At 34.1% G+C, this 15968-nt stretch overlaps 1 protein-coding gene across 1 annotated transcript in view; it reads left to right on the top strand.

Annotated features, from left to right (window-relative positions):
* Positions 1-817: 817 nt before the first annotated feature.
* LOC127698385 (uncharacterized) overlaps positions 818-15968 on the top strand; it is a 51916-nt gene continuing 36765 nt past the window's right edge. The window contains exons 1-9 of the mRNA XM_052201819.1: positions 818-971; positions 2193-2365; positions 2530-2652; positions 7210-7331; positions 7757-7815; positions 10139-10225; positions 10607-10645; positions 11006-11093; positions 15088-15192. Coding sequence (XP_052057779.1) covers positions 832-971; positions 2193-2365; positions 2530-2652; positions 7210-7331; positions 7757-7815; positions 10139-10225; positions 10607-10645; positions 11006-11093; positions 15088-15192 — 936 coding nt within the window. The 5' untranslated portion in view covers positions 818-831. The remainder of the gene's footprint in view (positions 972-2192; positions 2366-2529; positions 2653-7209; positions 7332-7756; positions 7816-10138; positions 10226-10606; positions 10646-11005; positions 11094-15087; positions 15193-15968) is intronic.

Here is a 15968-nt window from a genome sequence, read left to right as displayed (position 1 = left end):
TGAAGTTAAACTCCAGGCATATAAAGGACTGATACGACCTGTCCTAGAATATGCAAGCACTGCCTGGGACCCACATCAACTATATCTTCAAGAACAACTAGAAAATGTACAGAAAAGAGCGGCTAGGTTCATAACATCAAACTACAACTACGAACAAGGAAGTATGACAGCAAGTTTAGACCAACTGCAATTACCATCACTAGACAGCGGCGTACACAAAACAGACTGATCCTGTTCTGCAAAAGTATACACGGTCAAGCAAACTTATCATCTGACCAACTTGAAAAACCATCAAGGACAACCAAGAACATGCATAGCCAACATTTTCTTCAGACTTCAAACAAAATCAGACACATTAAAATACAGTTTCATACCAAATACCATTAATGACTGGAACCAACTACCACCGGATATTTTCATCAAAATTCAGACAGCAGAAGAACCAGCTAACACCTTTAGTGAAATTGTAAGGGGCCCCCACTTAAGTAAATTACTTGACGCACGCGCGGTGTATTAATATCCTTGGATGTATCACCGTATTCCTATCAAGATCAAGATCAAGAACGAATAAATTCACAAGAAGAATATTTTGATTCTATTGTTTTCGACTTTCAGGTTATCCCTGGGACATAATATATTGTCCGTATACTATTCCCAGCCTGAGGTTATCCCGCTAACTCAAGTCCAGCTTTCCGGATGATAAAAAAACTCGTAAAAGAGAGGCGAAAGATACCAAAGGGATATTCAAACTCACAAGTCGAAAATAGTCGTAATTGATACAGGAGACGACCGGAATACATTTCGCGATTTACATAACTTCACGAAAACAACATGGCAGCCCTGTGTCGATGTGCACGTTTTTGCCTTTCAAAAGCAATTCAGTTGCCTCTAAGACCAGTATTTTCTTCGAATTCCAAGAATTTTATATGGGAAAACAAATGTCGACCTTCAATCTTTTCAATCGACATAAGGTAATAGACTAGAATGCTGATACATATATGACCTTCAACCTGAAGACCGGCTGCAGCACAGGGTGCTTACAGTCCAAAATCTAGTAAAATTGATTCACTTCTTGTATTAAACGTGAAACTATTTTACTCTTTTCGTACATACTGATTAAAATAAAAATTGCGCTGGCTTTAGATCCTGAAATTGAGGGTTTGAATCCCCTGGTACCATCCATGTATTTTCACAATACTCGATAGTGTGTTTCAGCCACACTCTCCTTGTAAAAAAGGACTTTTACAGCAACCTTTTAAGAGGTGCATATGTGACATTTTTGTAAGATAAATTGTATGTCTCCCCAATACTTTTTACTAATGGTTTTACAAATTTTCTGCAATATGATGTCAAAGATGACTGATGTAATCCAATAAGTTCAACTTTAAAATACACTACATACATGTACATGTTTGACAGAAAAAACAGTCATATTGAACAGAGTTTGGAAAAGTCTAGAGGCTTAAAATTATTTTATATGTGTTAATAATGATAAAATATTGTTTATAAAGTGTTATTTTATCAATATGAATCTTATTCTTAACAAGAAAAATATGAAACATAAAAATTGCAAACACTTCAAAAACATATATGTGAAATACTTATTTTAAGCATCAAATCTGTATCAGACAATATAATGTCGCCATTATCAGGAGTGAAGAACGCTGCCACTGGTGTTCAGAGGTTACATGTATCATAAATCCACTTTTACTGTTTTAACTTAATGAGTTATAAAGATTCATGTTAATAAAGTAACATATCATAAACAATATTTGACAAAAATAAACAATTTAAGGCCTCAAGACTATAAACAGACTTCTCTCAGACTCTGTACAGTAGTATATATAGTACTAGTGAAAACAGATATTTCAATAAACTGAAATCAGAGCACTGCATATTATTTTGAAATTGACGTATCCATACAATTGAAGTGCAGTTACAGTCTATATACTTTTAGGAGTAATCTGTTTGATATTGATTTCAAAATTTAGGCTTGTCCTCTTAATCTGTTTTATTTTTATGTTTTCCAGATTTAAGATGTAGTTTAAACCCAAATTTCAGTGGTAACTTTGGACAAATGAGTCCCTAATATTGCACTCTGTCCTTAAAAATTTTCTTCTATGGACATCTAAAATTGATAAATTGGTGTCAAAAATGAACAAAAATCAGTAATATAGTATTTCTTTTTACAGAAGACACTATGTGCAGCCTGCATCCACTGAGAATAATGAACAAGAAAGAACATTTAGTACAAGACAAACTGTGTCTGACCAACCAATGCAAGCACTTGGAGATTTTGTGCATCAATACAGACGAAGCAGACAGGATTATATTCAAAACTGTATAACTAGTTTTCAGGAAAAAGGTTTGTCTCCATGCATTTACATTTCATTTTATCTTTCAATCTTTCAGTTCATGCTGGCATGCTTTTATTGTATTAATTTTAAAATAACAGCATAATATGGAATGAGTAATTTGCAAGTTGTACACAATGGTTTTTGAAATATGATATCTACATTCATTTTATAGGCTTAGAAAATATTGAAGATGGTATGTTTGTACTTAGAAGTACAGGTGAACCTCTCTCTCAGCTACATCCAGATAACAGAATGAAATACACAGATATGATATGGGATTGCATACAGAAAAGTGGTAAGAGCCAGACCTACTTCATCTCTTGTAAAGACGATGTTACTCCAAGAAAATAATCAGGGGTTACGCTGCTCTTCGTAATTTACCTCTACATGTACATTGCCCTATAGGTTTTGTTGCTGCGTGTCATTCCTTATTGCTCTAATATTCTAAAAAGGCTACACATGATAACCAGGGGTCAAGCTGGTCTTTGTCAATTACCTCTTCAGTGCCCTATAAGTTTGTTTGCTGTGTGTCCTTCCGGATTGCTCTAATATTCTAAATTGTTAAATATCCCTAAATCTTTTTTAGAGTCCTTACCCTAAATCATATAGGTGTCAGACAACCAATTCACCCACTCCAATTTAGAACATATGTAAAAGTAGCCCTTTCCTGACAAAAAATAGTGCTTTTCAGGGGTTGAATTTAAGCTTTTTATACTCCTGTTTACGGGACGTATTATGGTATACCGTTGACCGTCTGTCCGTCCGTCGTCAACATGTCGGACATTAACTCAAAAATGCTTTATTCAATATGCATGAAACTTTGATGAATTGTTTATATCTATTGACGTGAGCTCCTTTTTGTTTTTTATAAATTTTTGATTTACCGTTTCCGAGTTTTGGGGTTTTATTCATTAAAAAAGGGGGGATTTTCCAGTTTTCGGACAATAACTCAAAAACAATTTCACCAATTTGCAAGAAACTTTGGTGAATTGTTTATTTATATCGACATGAGCTCCCTTTTGATTTTTATAAATTTTAGACTATACGTTTCCAATTTATGGGGTTTTATTCATTACAAAAAGGGGGATTTTCCAGTTTTTGGACAATAACTCAAAATATCCTTAAAGTGCTTAGAGTAGTTTTCATTAAACTTTGATGACTGATTTATATCTATTAAGAAAACCTCCCTTTAGTTTTTTTATAAATTTCTGATATAACATTGAGAAGTTATTGTTTGTTTATAGTCTGACAACAGATTTACTAAGTATTGCGCAACAGCACAGTGTATTGCACAACAGCAAGAAATCTTTAATTGAATATAAATTCAATTCATATAACCAATTTCAAGTTCTTTGACTACATTTATTCAGAAACCTATAATATGTCAAATATTTTTTGTGTATTGGCCAGCTGGACCAGCGGATTTAAAAATCTGCTGGGCCGGCTCCAAATCTACTGGTCCAGCAAAAATGACATTCATTTGACAAACACTAATATAAATGATAGATGTTTACTTTTATTTTCATGCTTTCTTTTACATATGTTAGACAAGAAAAAGAGAGTCTTGATCCTGATTTTGATAAAGGCTTTGATAATCTCAATGATTTTTTATCAAAATCAGGATCATAGACAGAAAAAATGTCAACATCGCCTTCCACATCATCACAATCCTCACGACGACCATAGGGTGCCTGGCTGGGTCGTCTAGATCCCGTTATGAAAATATATTTCTTATCTAGATCTGTCACTGCAAATTTTTCACATGTTATACAATTCATTACATTGCGATCGACTAAATAATTTAACCATTCGCGATCTTTTTCCCAGGATTTTTGATATTTACGTTTCCTTTTGTCAATTTCATGAACTTTATTCCGATCTTCCTTTTGAATGTCACTTATTTTAATTTTTTTGTCCGGCGGTTTAACTCTTTCCAAAAATTTCCACATTTTGTGTTGTTGTGAAACGCTCACCCGAGATATTAATTAACTTGATCAGTTGTAATTCTTAGTACCCTCCCAGTACCGTGTAATTGATTTCGCAGGTACATTTTTTTGTAAACAAACCGAGATTGTGATGCAATCAGTGATTTTTATCGACAAATTTCTACTGGTCCGCCGGACCACCAGATGACAAAATCCACTGGTCCGACGCAAATTCTACTGGTCTTGGACCACCGGACTAGTGCTAATTTCGACCCCTGCTTTTGATGTCATTGTTTACTTAAACTAACCAACAAATTTGCAGAAATGAAACTTTGTTGAAAGAGAAATATATGTAGACCATTTTGAGCCAAAATTTACTTGTCCATGAGTTTGCATTAAAAATTGAGGATTATTGCGCTCCATAGTATACATGTACTTATTTAAGATTTCCAGAAAACCAGGGGTTATTTTTAGCAGTACTTGTCTTCCGAACGTTAGTATTTTGGTACAAGACTTTAAACATAGGTTGAAAATTGGCATATAGAAAGGTGATACATGTACAATTCAGGATATACCTGGTTTTTATAATGAAGTTTAAACTTAAGGTAAAATATTTAGAAAGCTGTGAAAATTGCAAAATTTGGTTGAATAGATAGGGATTTTGAATTGGTGGTCTGACACCTATATATCTATGATATTTACATATTTTTCTGATTTCTTATTTTAAAGGGTTTCAGAATTTTTGGTAATCTAAGATGGCAGCAATTTTATGTGTTCTTCTCAGGATCAAATTTAGATAAAAGTGCCAGCCAAATTCATGCTCAATTTGCTTGTGTTGATTTAGTTTTTCAATTTTGCCCCACCATATTTTTGCACCTGTCCCAAGTTAGTCTTGTATTTTTTTATACGACCGCAAAAAATTTTGCAGTTGTATATTGGTATGACGTTGGCGTTGTTGTCGTCGTCGTCGTCCGAAGACACATTGGTTTTCGCACTCTAACTTTAGTTTAAGTGAATGGATCTCTATGAAATTTTACCATAAGGTTCAATACCACAAAAGGAAGGTTGGGATTGATTTTGGGGGTTATGGTACTAACAGTTAAGGAATTAGGGGCCAAAAAGGGGCCAAAAATAAGCATTTTTGTAACTTCCAGACATAACTTGTGTGTTAGTGTATGGATCTCTCTGACATTGTACCACAAGGTTCCATATCACAAAGGGAATGCTGGGATTGACTTTGAGGGTAATTGCCTCAAAATTTTAGGAATTAGGGGGCAAAACACAAACATTTTTCTAGTTTCATGATAATAACTTGGGGATTGATTTTGGGGGTAATTGCCTCAAAATTTTAGGAATAAGGGGCCAAAAAGGGGCAAAAAACAAGCATTTTTCTAGTTTCAGGACAATAACTTGTGTGTAAGTGTATGGATCTTTATATATGAAATTGTACTACAGGGTTCCATATCACAAAGGGAAAGCTGGAATTGAGTTTGGGGGTAATTGCCCAAAACGTTTAGGAATAAGGGGCCAAAAAGGGGCCAAAAATAAGCATTTTTCTAGTTTCCAGACAATAACTTGTGTTCAAGTGTATGGATCTCTCTGAAATTGTACTGCAAGGTACAATACCACAAAGGGAAGGCTGTGATTGATTTTGGGGTTAATTGCCTCAAATTTTAGGAAAAAGGGGCAAAAAACAAGTATTTTTCTAGTTTCAGGACAATAACTTGTGTGTAAGTGTATGGATCTTTATGAAATTGTACTACAAGGTTCCATATCACAAAGGAAAAGCTGGGTTTGAGTTTGGGGGTAATTGCCTTAAATGTTAAGGTATTTGGGGCCAAAAAGGGGCCTAAAAACAAGCATTTTTCTAGTTTCCAGACAATAGCTTGTGTTCAAGTTTATGGATCTCTCTGAAGTTGTACTGCAAGGTACATGTACCATACCACAAAGGGAAGGCTGGGATTGATTTTGGGGGTAATTGCCTCAAAATTTTAGGAATAAGGGGCCAAAAGGGGCAAAAAACAAGCATTTTTCTAGTTTCCAGACAATAGCTTGTGTTCAAGTGTATGGATCTCTCTGAAATTGTACTGCAAGGTACCATACCTCAAAGGGAAGGCTGGATTGAGTTTGGGGGTGATGAATCATAAGGGGTTCAAAAATTTGGGGGAGGGATTTTTTTTTTCTTTAAAATTTTCCATTTTAAATTAGTTATTTCTGATTTATATATAAAAGCAAATAATAATGATATGGTTTGAATAGGTAAATTAAAATTTTTTAAGTTCTTAAACCACATTCATTCAGTGTCAGAAACCTATGCTGTGTCAAATATTTAATCACAATCCAAATTAGGTGCTGTATCAAGCTTGAATGTTGTGTCCATACTTGCCCCAACTGTTCAGGTTTCGACCTCTGCGGTCGTATCAAGCTGCGCCCAACGGAGCATTTTATTTAATTATAGTTAATTTATATGTTTTGGAGTTTAATGTGACATCCATTCTCACTGAACTTGTACACATTTTTGTTTAGGGGCCAGCTGAAGCCCGCCTCCGGGTGTGGGGTTTTCACGCTGTGTTGAAGACCCATTGGTGGCCTTGGGCTGTTTTCTGCCCTTTGGTCGAGTTGTTGTCTCTTTGACACATTCCCCATTTCCATTCTCAATTTTGTATGGAGTTTCAACTGCATTATATGCATGTACTTGCATGTATACTATATATTGAACACCCATTGGTGGCCTTGGGCTGTTTTCTGCTATTTGGTCGGGTTGTTGTCTCTTTGACACATTCCCTGTTTCCATTCACTATTCTGTACTTGACTATTTTTTATGAACAAAAGCTCAATGGACAACCAGAAATTTTGATATAACAGCAAATTACTATTTTTCACTTGTTATTTAATAAACTTATCCCAAGTTTTTTCTGTTATTTCAGGATTGCCGTTACAGACATCATACTTTAATAATTTGCTGATGGTATACTTAGAAAATCAACACAAGTTTTCCCCACCAGACATTCTTACTGAAATGGATAAGGCAGGATTAAAACCAAACAGGGTATATCTATTACATATTTTATAATCTTATCCCTTACTATTAAAAGTTTCCATTTTTAGTGCAAAGTCTATTTCTTGTGGTCAAATTTAACAGAGGTTTATATAAGGGAAATTACAATTGAAGATAAATTGTTGACTGATATGTTGTATGGTATTAATTCATAATTGAAAATTTTTGTTGCATATTAATTTGTTAAAAGTTATTTGACTTCAAAGACTGCTACTTAACTTTATTCAATATTTTATTGCAGGCAATTTGTTTTAAAAGATAAAGATTAAGAATTAAAAGTGGTTGTTCTTTGTTTTTGAAATACTTATCTGTTTAAATTGTGCACTATAATTTATTCATTAATATAATTTCTAAATTTTCAGTATTCATATTAATGATGAAATCATGCAAAAAGTGCAAAATTCTTTCTCTTTAAGGTGACATTTCAACTAATACTTGCACATTATTGTGAAGAAGGAGATGTAGAAAAAGCAAGGTTTGTATTCACAATTTCATCAGATTAGCATTAAAATGAGGGAGAGGAGGGGTTAAGAATTTGTGATCTGCTCACAGTTCTTAAATCTGTCAACTGAGGGTATAAATGAACCACAGTTTCAATAGTTTCAAGTAAATATGGAGGTAAAGTTATAATTGAGTCAAATTATAATATGTAAATCATTTACAATTAAACAATGTACTCTATGAAGATTCTGTTTAACAGTTGCTTGTCTGTCTCATACTTTCAAATCATCAGCATATTTATAAAACTAGAAAATATAGAAATCCATATATAGTGCAAAAATATGATTTGATTTCACATAATAAATGATATTAAAACAGAAGGTTGAAGATGAACATCAAAAGTAGGAAATGTGCATGCTCATTCTGCAGCATTTCATATTTTAAAAGAATGCAATGTGTAAAAATAAAAAAAAGGCAGCTTATGATTAACTGCAAATGGTAATAAGATATTATATTGTAAATTGTTGTTATTACTGAAATAATGTTGTTAGATCTATTGTTATTTGAGAGTGATGGGTCCCATGTATGTTTTAATGGAACAGCCCTAAGTAAGGAATCAGATAAAAGTAGGAGTGTTATGCCTTTTAGTACTTATTCTCACAAGTTTTTATTTAAAGCTATTCAGTGAATAAGGAGGTGTTTCAAATACAAGATCCTTACCTCTTTGTACATTCTTCAAAGTACATCTTTTTTCTCCCCTCAAAATCACTGCAGAGACAAATAGTAACAACTTCTGTCTTCTTGTGTTGTCATCATTAGTCTCACCCTTTGTTAATCGGCAAGTTTTTGAAAACAGATTGATAAAATTCAACAAAGTTGCACAGATTCTTCTACAATGCATGCATTTTTGCACCTACTATTGTAAATTTTGATTGAAGTTATTTTGGGGTCTTCCATACTAAATAACCAAAGCATGGACTTTACCATTTCTGCTTATATTATATAGAGACAACAGGCACATCATTATTCATTTAGATAAGAGCTTGTACAAGGATCTCAATTATTCTCATCTTGCATCAATAGCACCCTTATATTTTGTTTGGTACATTTAAAACATACCTGCCAACCTCTGAAACCTTCAAAGAGGAAGATCTCCCCCTCAGCTATGACAGCTGAGGGGGAGATTTTGCGCGAACAACATTTTCAAGTTAAATATACGACCTGTTTACTTATTCATCTACAAAACAACAATAAGATTTAATGAATATACTTTATTTCTTCAATGCATGTTTATAATCTATACAAGGTGTTTCTTTTTTTGCCTTTTTCAATACCTCTGAGTCTCATAATTCGTCACGAACTTTCCATATTTTGATTTTGTTGTGAGTCTCACACTAAGCATGCTTTATAACGTCATACAGACCACCAGAAGAAACCGAAAAGTTGATTGAACATGATGATCAAAATGAAGATTAATTGCCAATTACAGCGTTTCTATAAAAGCATGCAAAGCAAACCTTTGATCAACTTGCTTGCTATGTTTGTTTGGATGTTTGTAAACAACAGGTAAGTAGTGTATTTCAGTCTGTTTACTATATACTGGAATTTGATTGGACAATAAACATTTATTCACATTGTATGTCAATTTTTATTGTCCAATCAAATACGAGTATATATTAAACAGACTGAAACTCTGCCTACCCTTTTGTTTACAAACATCCAAGCAAACATAGCAAGCAAGTCGATCAAAGGTTTGCTTTGCATGCTTTTACAGAAAAGCTGTAAGTGAATTTAGTCGTTCTTTCATTCAATCTGCTTGACATTTCGATTTGCAGTTATCTAGTTCTTCTTTTTTACACTGCCGCTTGATCCAGACAAAGACATATATCTTGTTAAAGTTGACATAACAGAAATGAATTTCGATTACTTATAAATCGAACATAAAAACTACGGACAGAAGTTTTCAAAAGATCGCCAATTGTGTATTTATTTCTATTGACATTAATGAAAAAGCCAGAGAATTACATTCCAGGTCATTCCAGGTAAAAATATCCAAAAGTGGGAGATTCTATACCCACGTGCGGGAGAGGACCGGTAAGCGAGAGATTTCCGGAATTTCGTTGTTTACGTGGGAGACTCCCGCTCACAACAGGAGGGTTAGCAGGTATAGTTTAAAAGGAGGGCTATTTCAAAATCTAGGAATACTTTGATGATTGGAAAAGCAGAAATGTTGAACCAACTGAGGGGTAGATGGACTTAGTTTTGCTATCAATGAGAGGGCATGGGTGTGTGAGCTTGCTTTCTGAGGTACTCTGATTTTAATGCAAGTATATTTATTAGTACATTTTTATTTTCAGTCAAATTTTGGAACATATGAAAGAAATGAAAGTTCCACTAACAGATACAGTTTTCAATAGCTTAATCATTGGACACTTCAGGGCAAAGTGAGTATCTACTCCATCATAATAATATGTTGTCAGGCTCTGGAATACTTTGATCAGCTTGGATTTCTATATTCTATTTCAATTGTACTCGTTATGAAGCTGGTTTTAAAGAAAAATGTTTGTTGTTGACAAAACCCATTCATATATGCTAAAATAAAAATTGTCAGTCTGAAAACCTTTCAAGAAGTCTATTCATGTATATTTTCTGATTTTACATTTATGTCTTTTAAACTAGTATATTCAACACTATCTTGCTAAAGTCAATATTCTATTTATTAGAAAAGGAATCTTCTTTTTTTTATTGTAAACTTGTGTTGTACGGTTGCATTTTCACTTTAGTCTACCCTAATATTTTAATTAATAATTATTTATTTTTTACAGTGATGTAGAGGGTGCTGTAAATATGTTAGAATTGATGAGGTAAGTCTGGTTGTAAAGATTAGATATATTTTATTTGTCTTCTAAAACTATACTGCTTTAAAAGCTAAGAAAGGATATATTATACGAGAACTCAAAACTATTCAGGATTATAATGATTGATTGTTTATTGTTTAACATTGCCTCTGCACAAAAAGGCTATATCTTACCCTTTAGGATTATATGATAAAAATAAACTCTTGTGTATCATTGAAAGCATATGATACAACAACTAGGACACATGCACCAGATGACTAACAAGTATATATAGTGACTGTTTTATGCTTATCTACATTGGATAAACTGCAAATGTTCTTTAAATTTTTACTGTTTGTATATATAAATTTCATTCTTTAACACCAGGCAATCTGGATTAGAGCCAACATTGGAAACATACAATTCATTATTACAAGGTTATATAGAAAAAGGAAATACAGAAGAAGTTATGAAAGTAAGTCCAATAGATAATAGTAGTATGGTCACCTTTTCAACTTATGCTCAACCATCCTGGAATGAGAAATTAGTCAACCTTTTTCAGAAAATAAAACCTTTATATTTACTTCTGAAGTCTGAATGTCAACTTTACAATCCATAAAAAGTCAGCAATTTCTTCTCGACTGAATTCTAAATTCCAGTAAGTATGGAACAGCTTTTTGTCTTTTATCTTCATTTCATGTAATATTTTTTTTCACAATTACAATTGCTTTGACTATTTCAGATTGTTTACCACTTAGTCATTCTTAAATTGGCTTAGTCATACAAAATTAAGTCATCTTACTTTAGTTTGATGATTTCTCTTTTTTTTTAGCTCACCTGGCCCAAAGGGCCTATTGAGCTTTTCTCAACACTTGGCGTCCGTCGTCGACGTCATTAGCTTTTTATACGACCGCAAAAATTAAAAATTTTTTGGTCGTATATTGGTATGACGTTGGCGTCGTCGTCGTCGTCATCGTCGTCTGGCGTCGTCCGGCGTCGTCCGAAGACACATTGGTTTTCGCACTCTAACTTTAGTTTAAGTGAATGGATCTCCATGAAATTTTACCATAAGGTTCAATACCACGAAAGGAAGGTTGGGATTGATTTTGGGGGTTATGGTACCAACAGTTAAGGAATTAGGGGCCAAAAAGGGGCCAAAAATAAGCATTTTTGTAACTTCCAGACAATAACTTGTGTGTAAGTGTATGGATCTCTCTGACATTGTAGCACAAGATTCCTTATCACAAAGGGAAGGCTGTAATTGATTTTGGGGGGAATTGCCTCAAAAGTTTAGGAATTAGGGGCCAAAAAAGGGGCAAAAAACAAGCATTTTTCTAGTTTCATGACAATAACTTGTGTGTAAGTGTCTGGATATTTCTGAAATTGTACTACAAGGTTCCATATCACAAAGGGAAAGCTGGAATTGAGTTTGGGGGTAATTGCCCGAAACGTTTAGGAATTGGGGGCCAAAAAGGGGCCAAAAATAAGCATTTTTCTAGTTTCCAGACAATAACTTGTGTTCAAGTGTATGGATCTCTCTGAAATTGTACTGCAAGGTACCATACCACAAAGGGAAGGCTGGGATTGAGTTTGGGGGTGATGAATCATAAGGGGGTTCAAAAAATTTGAGGGGGGGATTTTTTTTTTTCCTTTTTTTTTTCTTTTAAAATTTTCCATTTTAAGTTGGTTATTTCTGATTAATATTTAAAAGCAAATAATAATGATATGGTAAGAGATACACACCAAACAGGATGTGTAAATTATTATATAATAAGTATTGTGCAATAGCAAGAAATTTTCAATTTAACTTTGTTTGATTTCATCAAAAATTTAATTATTGGGGTTCTTTGATATGCCGAATCTAACCGTGTATTTAGATTCTTAATTTTTGGTTCCGTTTTCAAATTGGTCTACATTAAGGTCCAAAGGGTCCAAAATTAAACTTAGTTTGATTTTAACAAAAATTTAATTTTTAGGGTTCTTTGATATGCTGAATCTAAACATGTATTTAGATTTTTGATTATGGGCCCAGTTTTCAAGTTGGTCCAAATCGGGGTCCAAAATTAAACTTTGTTTGATTTCAACAAAAATTGAATATATGGGGTTCTTTGATATGCTGAATCTAAACATGTATTTAGATTTTTGATTATGGGCCCAGTTTTCAAGTTGGTCCAAATCGGGGTCCAAAATTAAACTTTGTTTGATTTCAACAAAAATTGAATATATGGGGTTCTTTGATATGCTGAATCTAACCATGTATTTAGATTTTGGATATTGGACCATAATAGGTGAATGTCCAATTTAAAATTTTTAAGTTCTTAGACCACATTCATTCTGTGTCAGAAACCTATGCTGTGTCAAATATTAAATCACAATCCAAATTCAGAGCTGTATCAAGCTTGAATATTGTGTCCATACTTGCCCCAACTGTTCAGGGTTCGACCTCTGCGGTCGTATCAAGCTGCGCCCTGCGGAGCATTTTATTACATTTTGAACTTCTTCTAGAGAACCACTGAATGTAATGAAACCAAACATGGCATGAATGTTCCTTATGAAGTAATGACCAAGTGTTGTTACTTTGAAGCCGATCCATAATCCAAGATGGCAGCCAGCGGAGGACTTAGTTTAACATAGGACCCTATGGGAAATACATTCAAATGTCTTCTTTTAGAGAACCACTGAATGAAATGAAACCAAACATGGCATGCATGTTCCTTATGAGGTGCTGACCAAGTGTTGGTTGTTATTTTGAAGCTGATCCATAATCCAAGATGGCCGCCACCGAGGGACTTAGTTTAACATAGGACCCTATGGGAAATATTTACAAATGTCTTCTTTTAGAGAACCACTGAATGGAATGAAACCAAACATGGCATGAATGTTCCTTATGAGGTGCTGACCAAGTGTTGTTACTTTGAAGCCAATCCATAATCCAAGATGGCCGCCAGCTGAGGACTTAGTTTAACATAGGACCCTACGGGAAATATTTACAAATGTCTTCTTTTTGAGAACCACTGAATGGAATGAAACCAAACATGGCATGAATGTTCCTTATGAGGTGCTGACCAAGTGTTGTTACTTTGAAGCCGATCCATAATCCAAGATGGCAGCCAGCGGAGGACTTAGTTTAACATAGGACCCTATGGTAAATACATTCAAATGTCTTCTTTTAGAGAACCACTGAATGAAATGAAACCAAACATGGCATGCATGTTCCTTTTGAGGTGCTGACCAAGTGTTGTTACTTTGAAGCCAATCCATAATCCAAGATGGCCGCCATCGGGGGACTTAGTTTAACAATAGGACCCTAAGGGAAATACATACAAATGTCATCTTTTAGAGAACCACTGAATGGAATGAAACCAAACATGGCATGAATGTTTCTTATGAAGTGATGACCAAGTGTTGTTACTTTGAAGCCGATCCATCATCCAAGATGGCCGCCAGCTGGGGACAATGTTTAACAAAGGACCCTATGGACAATACATACACATGTCTTCTTTTAGAGAACCACATACTGAATGGATTGAAAGCAAACATGGCAGGAATGTTCCTTATGAGGTGCTGACTAAGTGTTGTTACTTTGAAGCTGATCCTTTATCCACGATGGCCGCCAGTGGGGGGACTTCCTTTAACATTAGACCCTATGGGAAATACATACAAATGCTTCTTCTAGATGTGCACTGAATGGAATGAAACTAAACATGGCATAAATGTTTCTTATGAGGTGCTGATGAAGTGTTGCTACTTTGTTGCCGATTTACTGTTCAAGATGGCCACCAGGATTTTTTATTGAATTACAGGACCAATATTAAACTAAATTTGGCCTCACTCATTATTAGGGTATCTGTTATGATTTTAATCTATTTTTACATGATTTCCAAAACCAAAGTAGAATCAGGTGAGCGACACAGGCTCTTGAGAGCCTCTAGTTTAAATTCTAAAGTAGTTTTTTTCAAAGGCATTTTCTGCAAAAGGGAAATAACTCTCTTGGTCAGGTTAACATAAATTAGGTACAACACCTTGGTATTTCAACAACCATGCAAAAACTTGTGGTTAAATCTTTCAGTTGTTTTCAAATTGGTGAAAACTTGTTATTTTATTTTAGAAATTTTATTTTTTTTAGATTTTCCATTTTACTTTTGGAAAATGTCCTTTCAAAGTCTTCAAAGAAAACAAACAAATTTTATGTTTAATTAGAAAATTTGAGCGAAGTAGACATTTGTTAAAAAATACTTTCAACATTCAAACTTGAAAAATGTCAGAATAGCATATATCCATCACACAAGTTTAAAAATCCTTGATTAGGGGATAATATCCAGGAAATCTTGTAAATATTTGATGAATTTAAAGGGATTTTATTCTATATTGAGGCATTGACAATTCATGAATTGCCTTTGGAAGAAACTGGTAGTACAAATAACATCTAATTATATCATTTATACATAAATTTTATTTATTTTACTTAGATGATTTCACAACCACAAGGACAAAAAATATCATTTCTAAGTAGTCAGTTACTTGATGCCATTGTAACAGCACTGAATCATGGCCATGAAGAACTTGCCTTTCAAGTAAGAATTACAAAAATAGGTTGGAAATCCTTTATATCAATTGGCATATCATGTATTGCATGTTTTGTTAGCACTAATCTGTTTTCATTTCAGTTTCAGTGAAGCAACAATCATATGATTATATCTATGTTTGGATATTTCTGTGTTTACAATTTTTATACGACCGCAAAAAAATTTTGTGGTCGTATATTGGTATGACGTTGGCGTCGTCGTCGTCGTCGTCGTCGTCGTCGTCGTCCGGCGTCGTCGTCCGAATACATATTGGTTTTCGCACTCTAACTTTAGTTTAAGTGAATGGATCTTTTTGAAATTTGACCATAAGGTTAAATACCACAAAAGGAAGGTTGGGATTGATTTTGGGGGTTATGGTACCAACAGTTAAGGAATTAGGGGCCAAAAAGGGGCCAAAAATGAGCATTTTCTAGTTTCCAGACAATAACTGTGGAACGGTGTATGGATCTCTCTGAAATTATACTACAAGTTTCCATACCACAAAGGGATGGTTAGGATTTGCTTTGGGGGGGTTATGGCTCAAACCGTTTAGGAATTAGGGGTAAAAAAGGGGGAAAAACAAGGTTGTCCTGGTTAATGGACAAATACTTTAGTACAAAACATAATTTAAAGCAGTGTAAGGGAGATAAATCAAATACATCATTGAAATTATCTCCCTTACACTGCTTTTAAATTATGTATAAAGTAATGGTTAATGAACAATAAAGATAATCTAAAACAGTGTAAGGGAGGTAATCCAAATACAACGTTTTGGTTACTTCCCT

Source organism: Mytilus californianus, unplaced genomic scaffold (genome assembly GCF_021869535.1).
Source record: "Mytilus californianus isolate M0D057914Y unplaced genomic scaffold, xbMytCali1.0.p SCAF_4, whole genome shotgun sequence".
Classification (NCBI taxonomy): Eukaryota; Metazoa; Mollusca; class Bivalvia; order Mytilida; family Mytilidae; genus Mytilus; species Mytilus californianus.
This window is presented reverse-complemented; position numbering and strand designations above follow the sequence as displayed.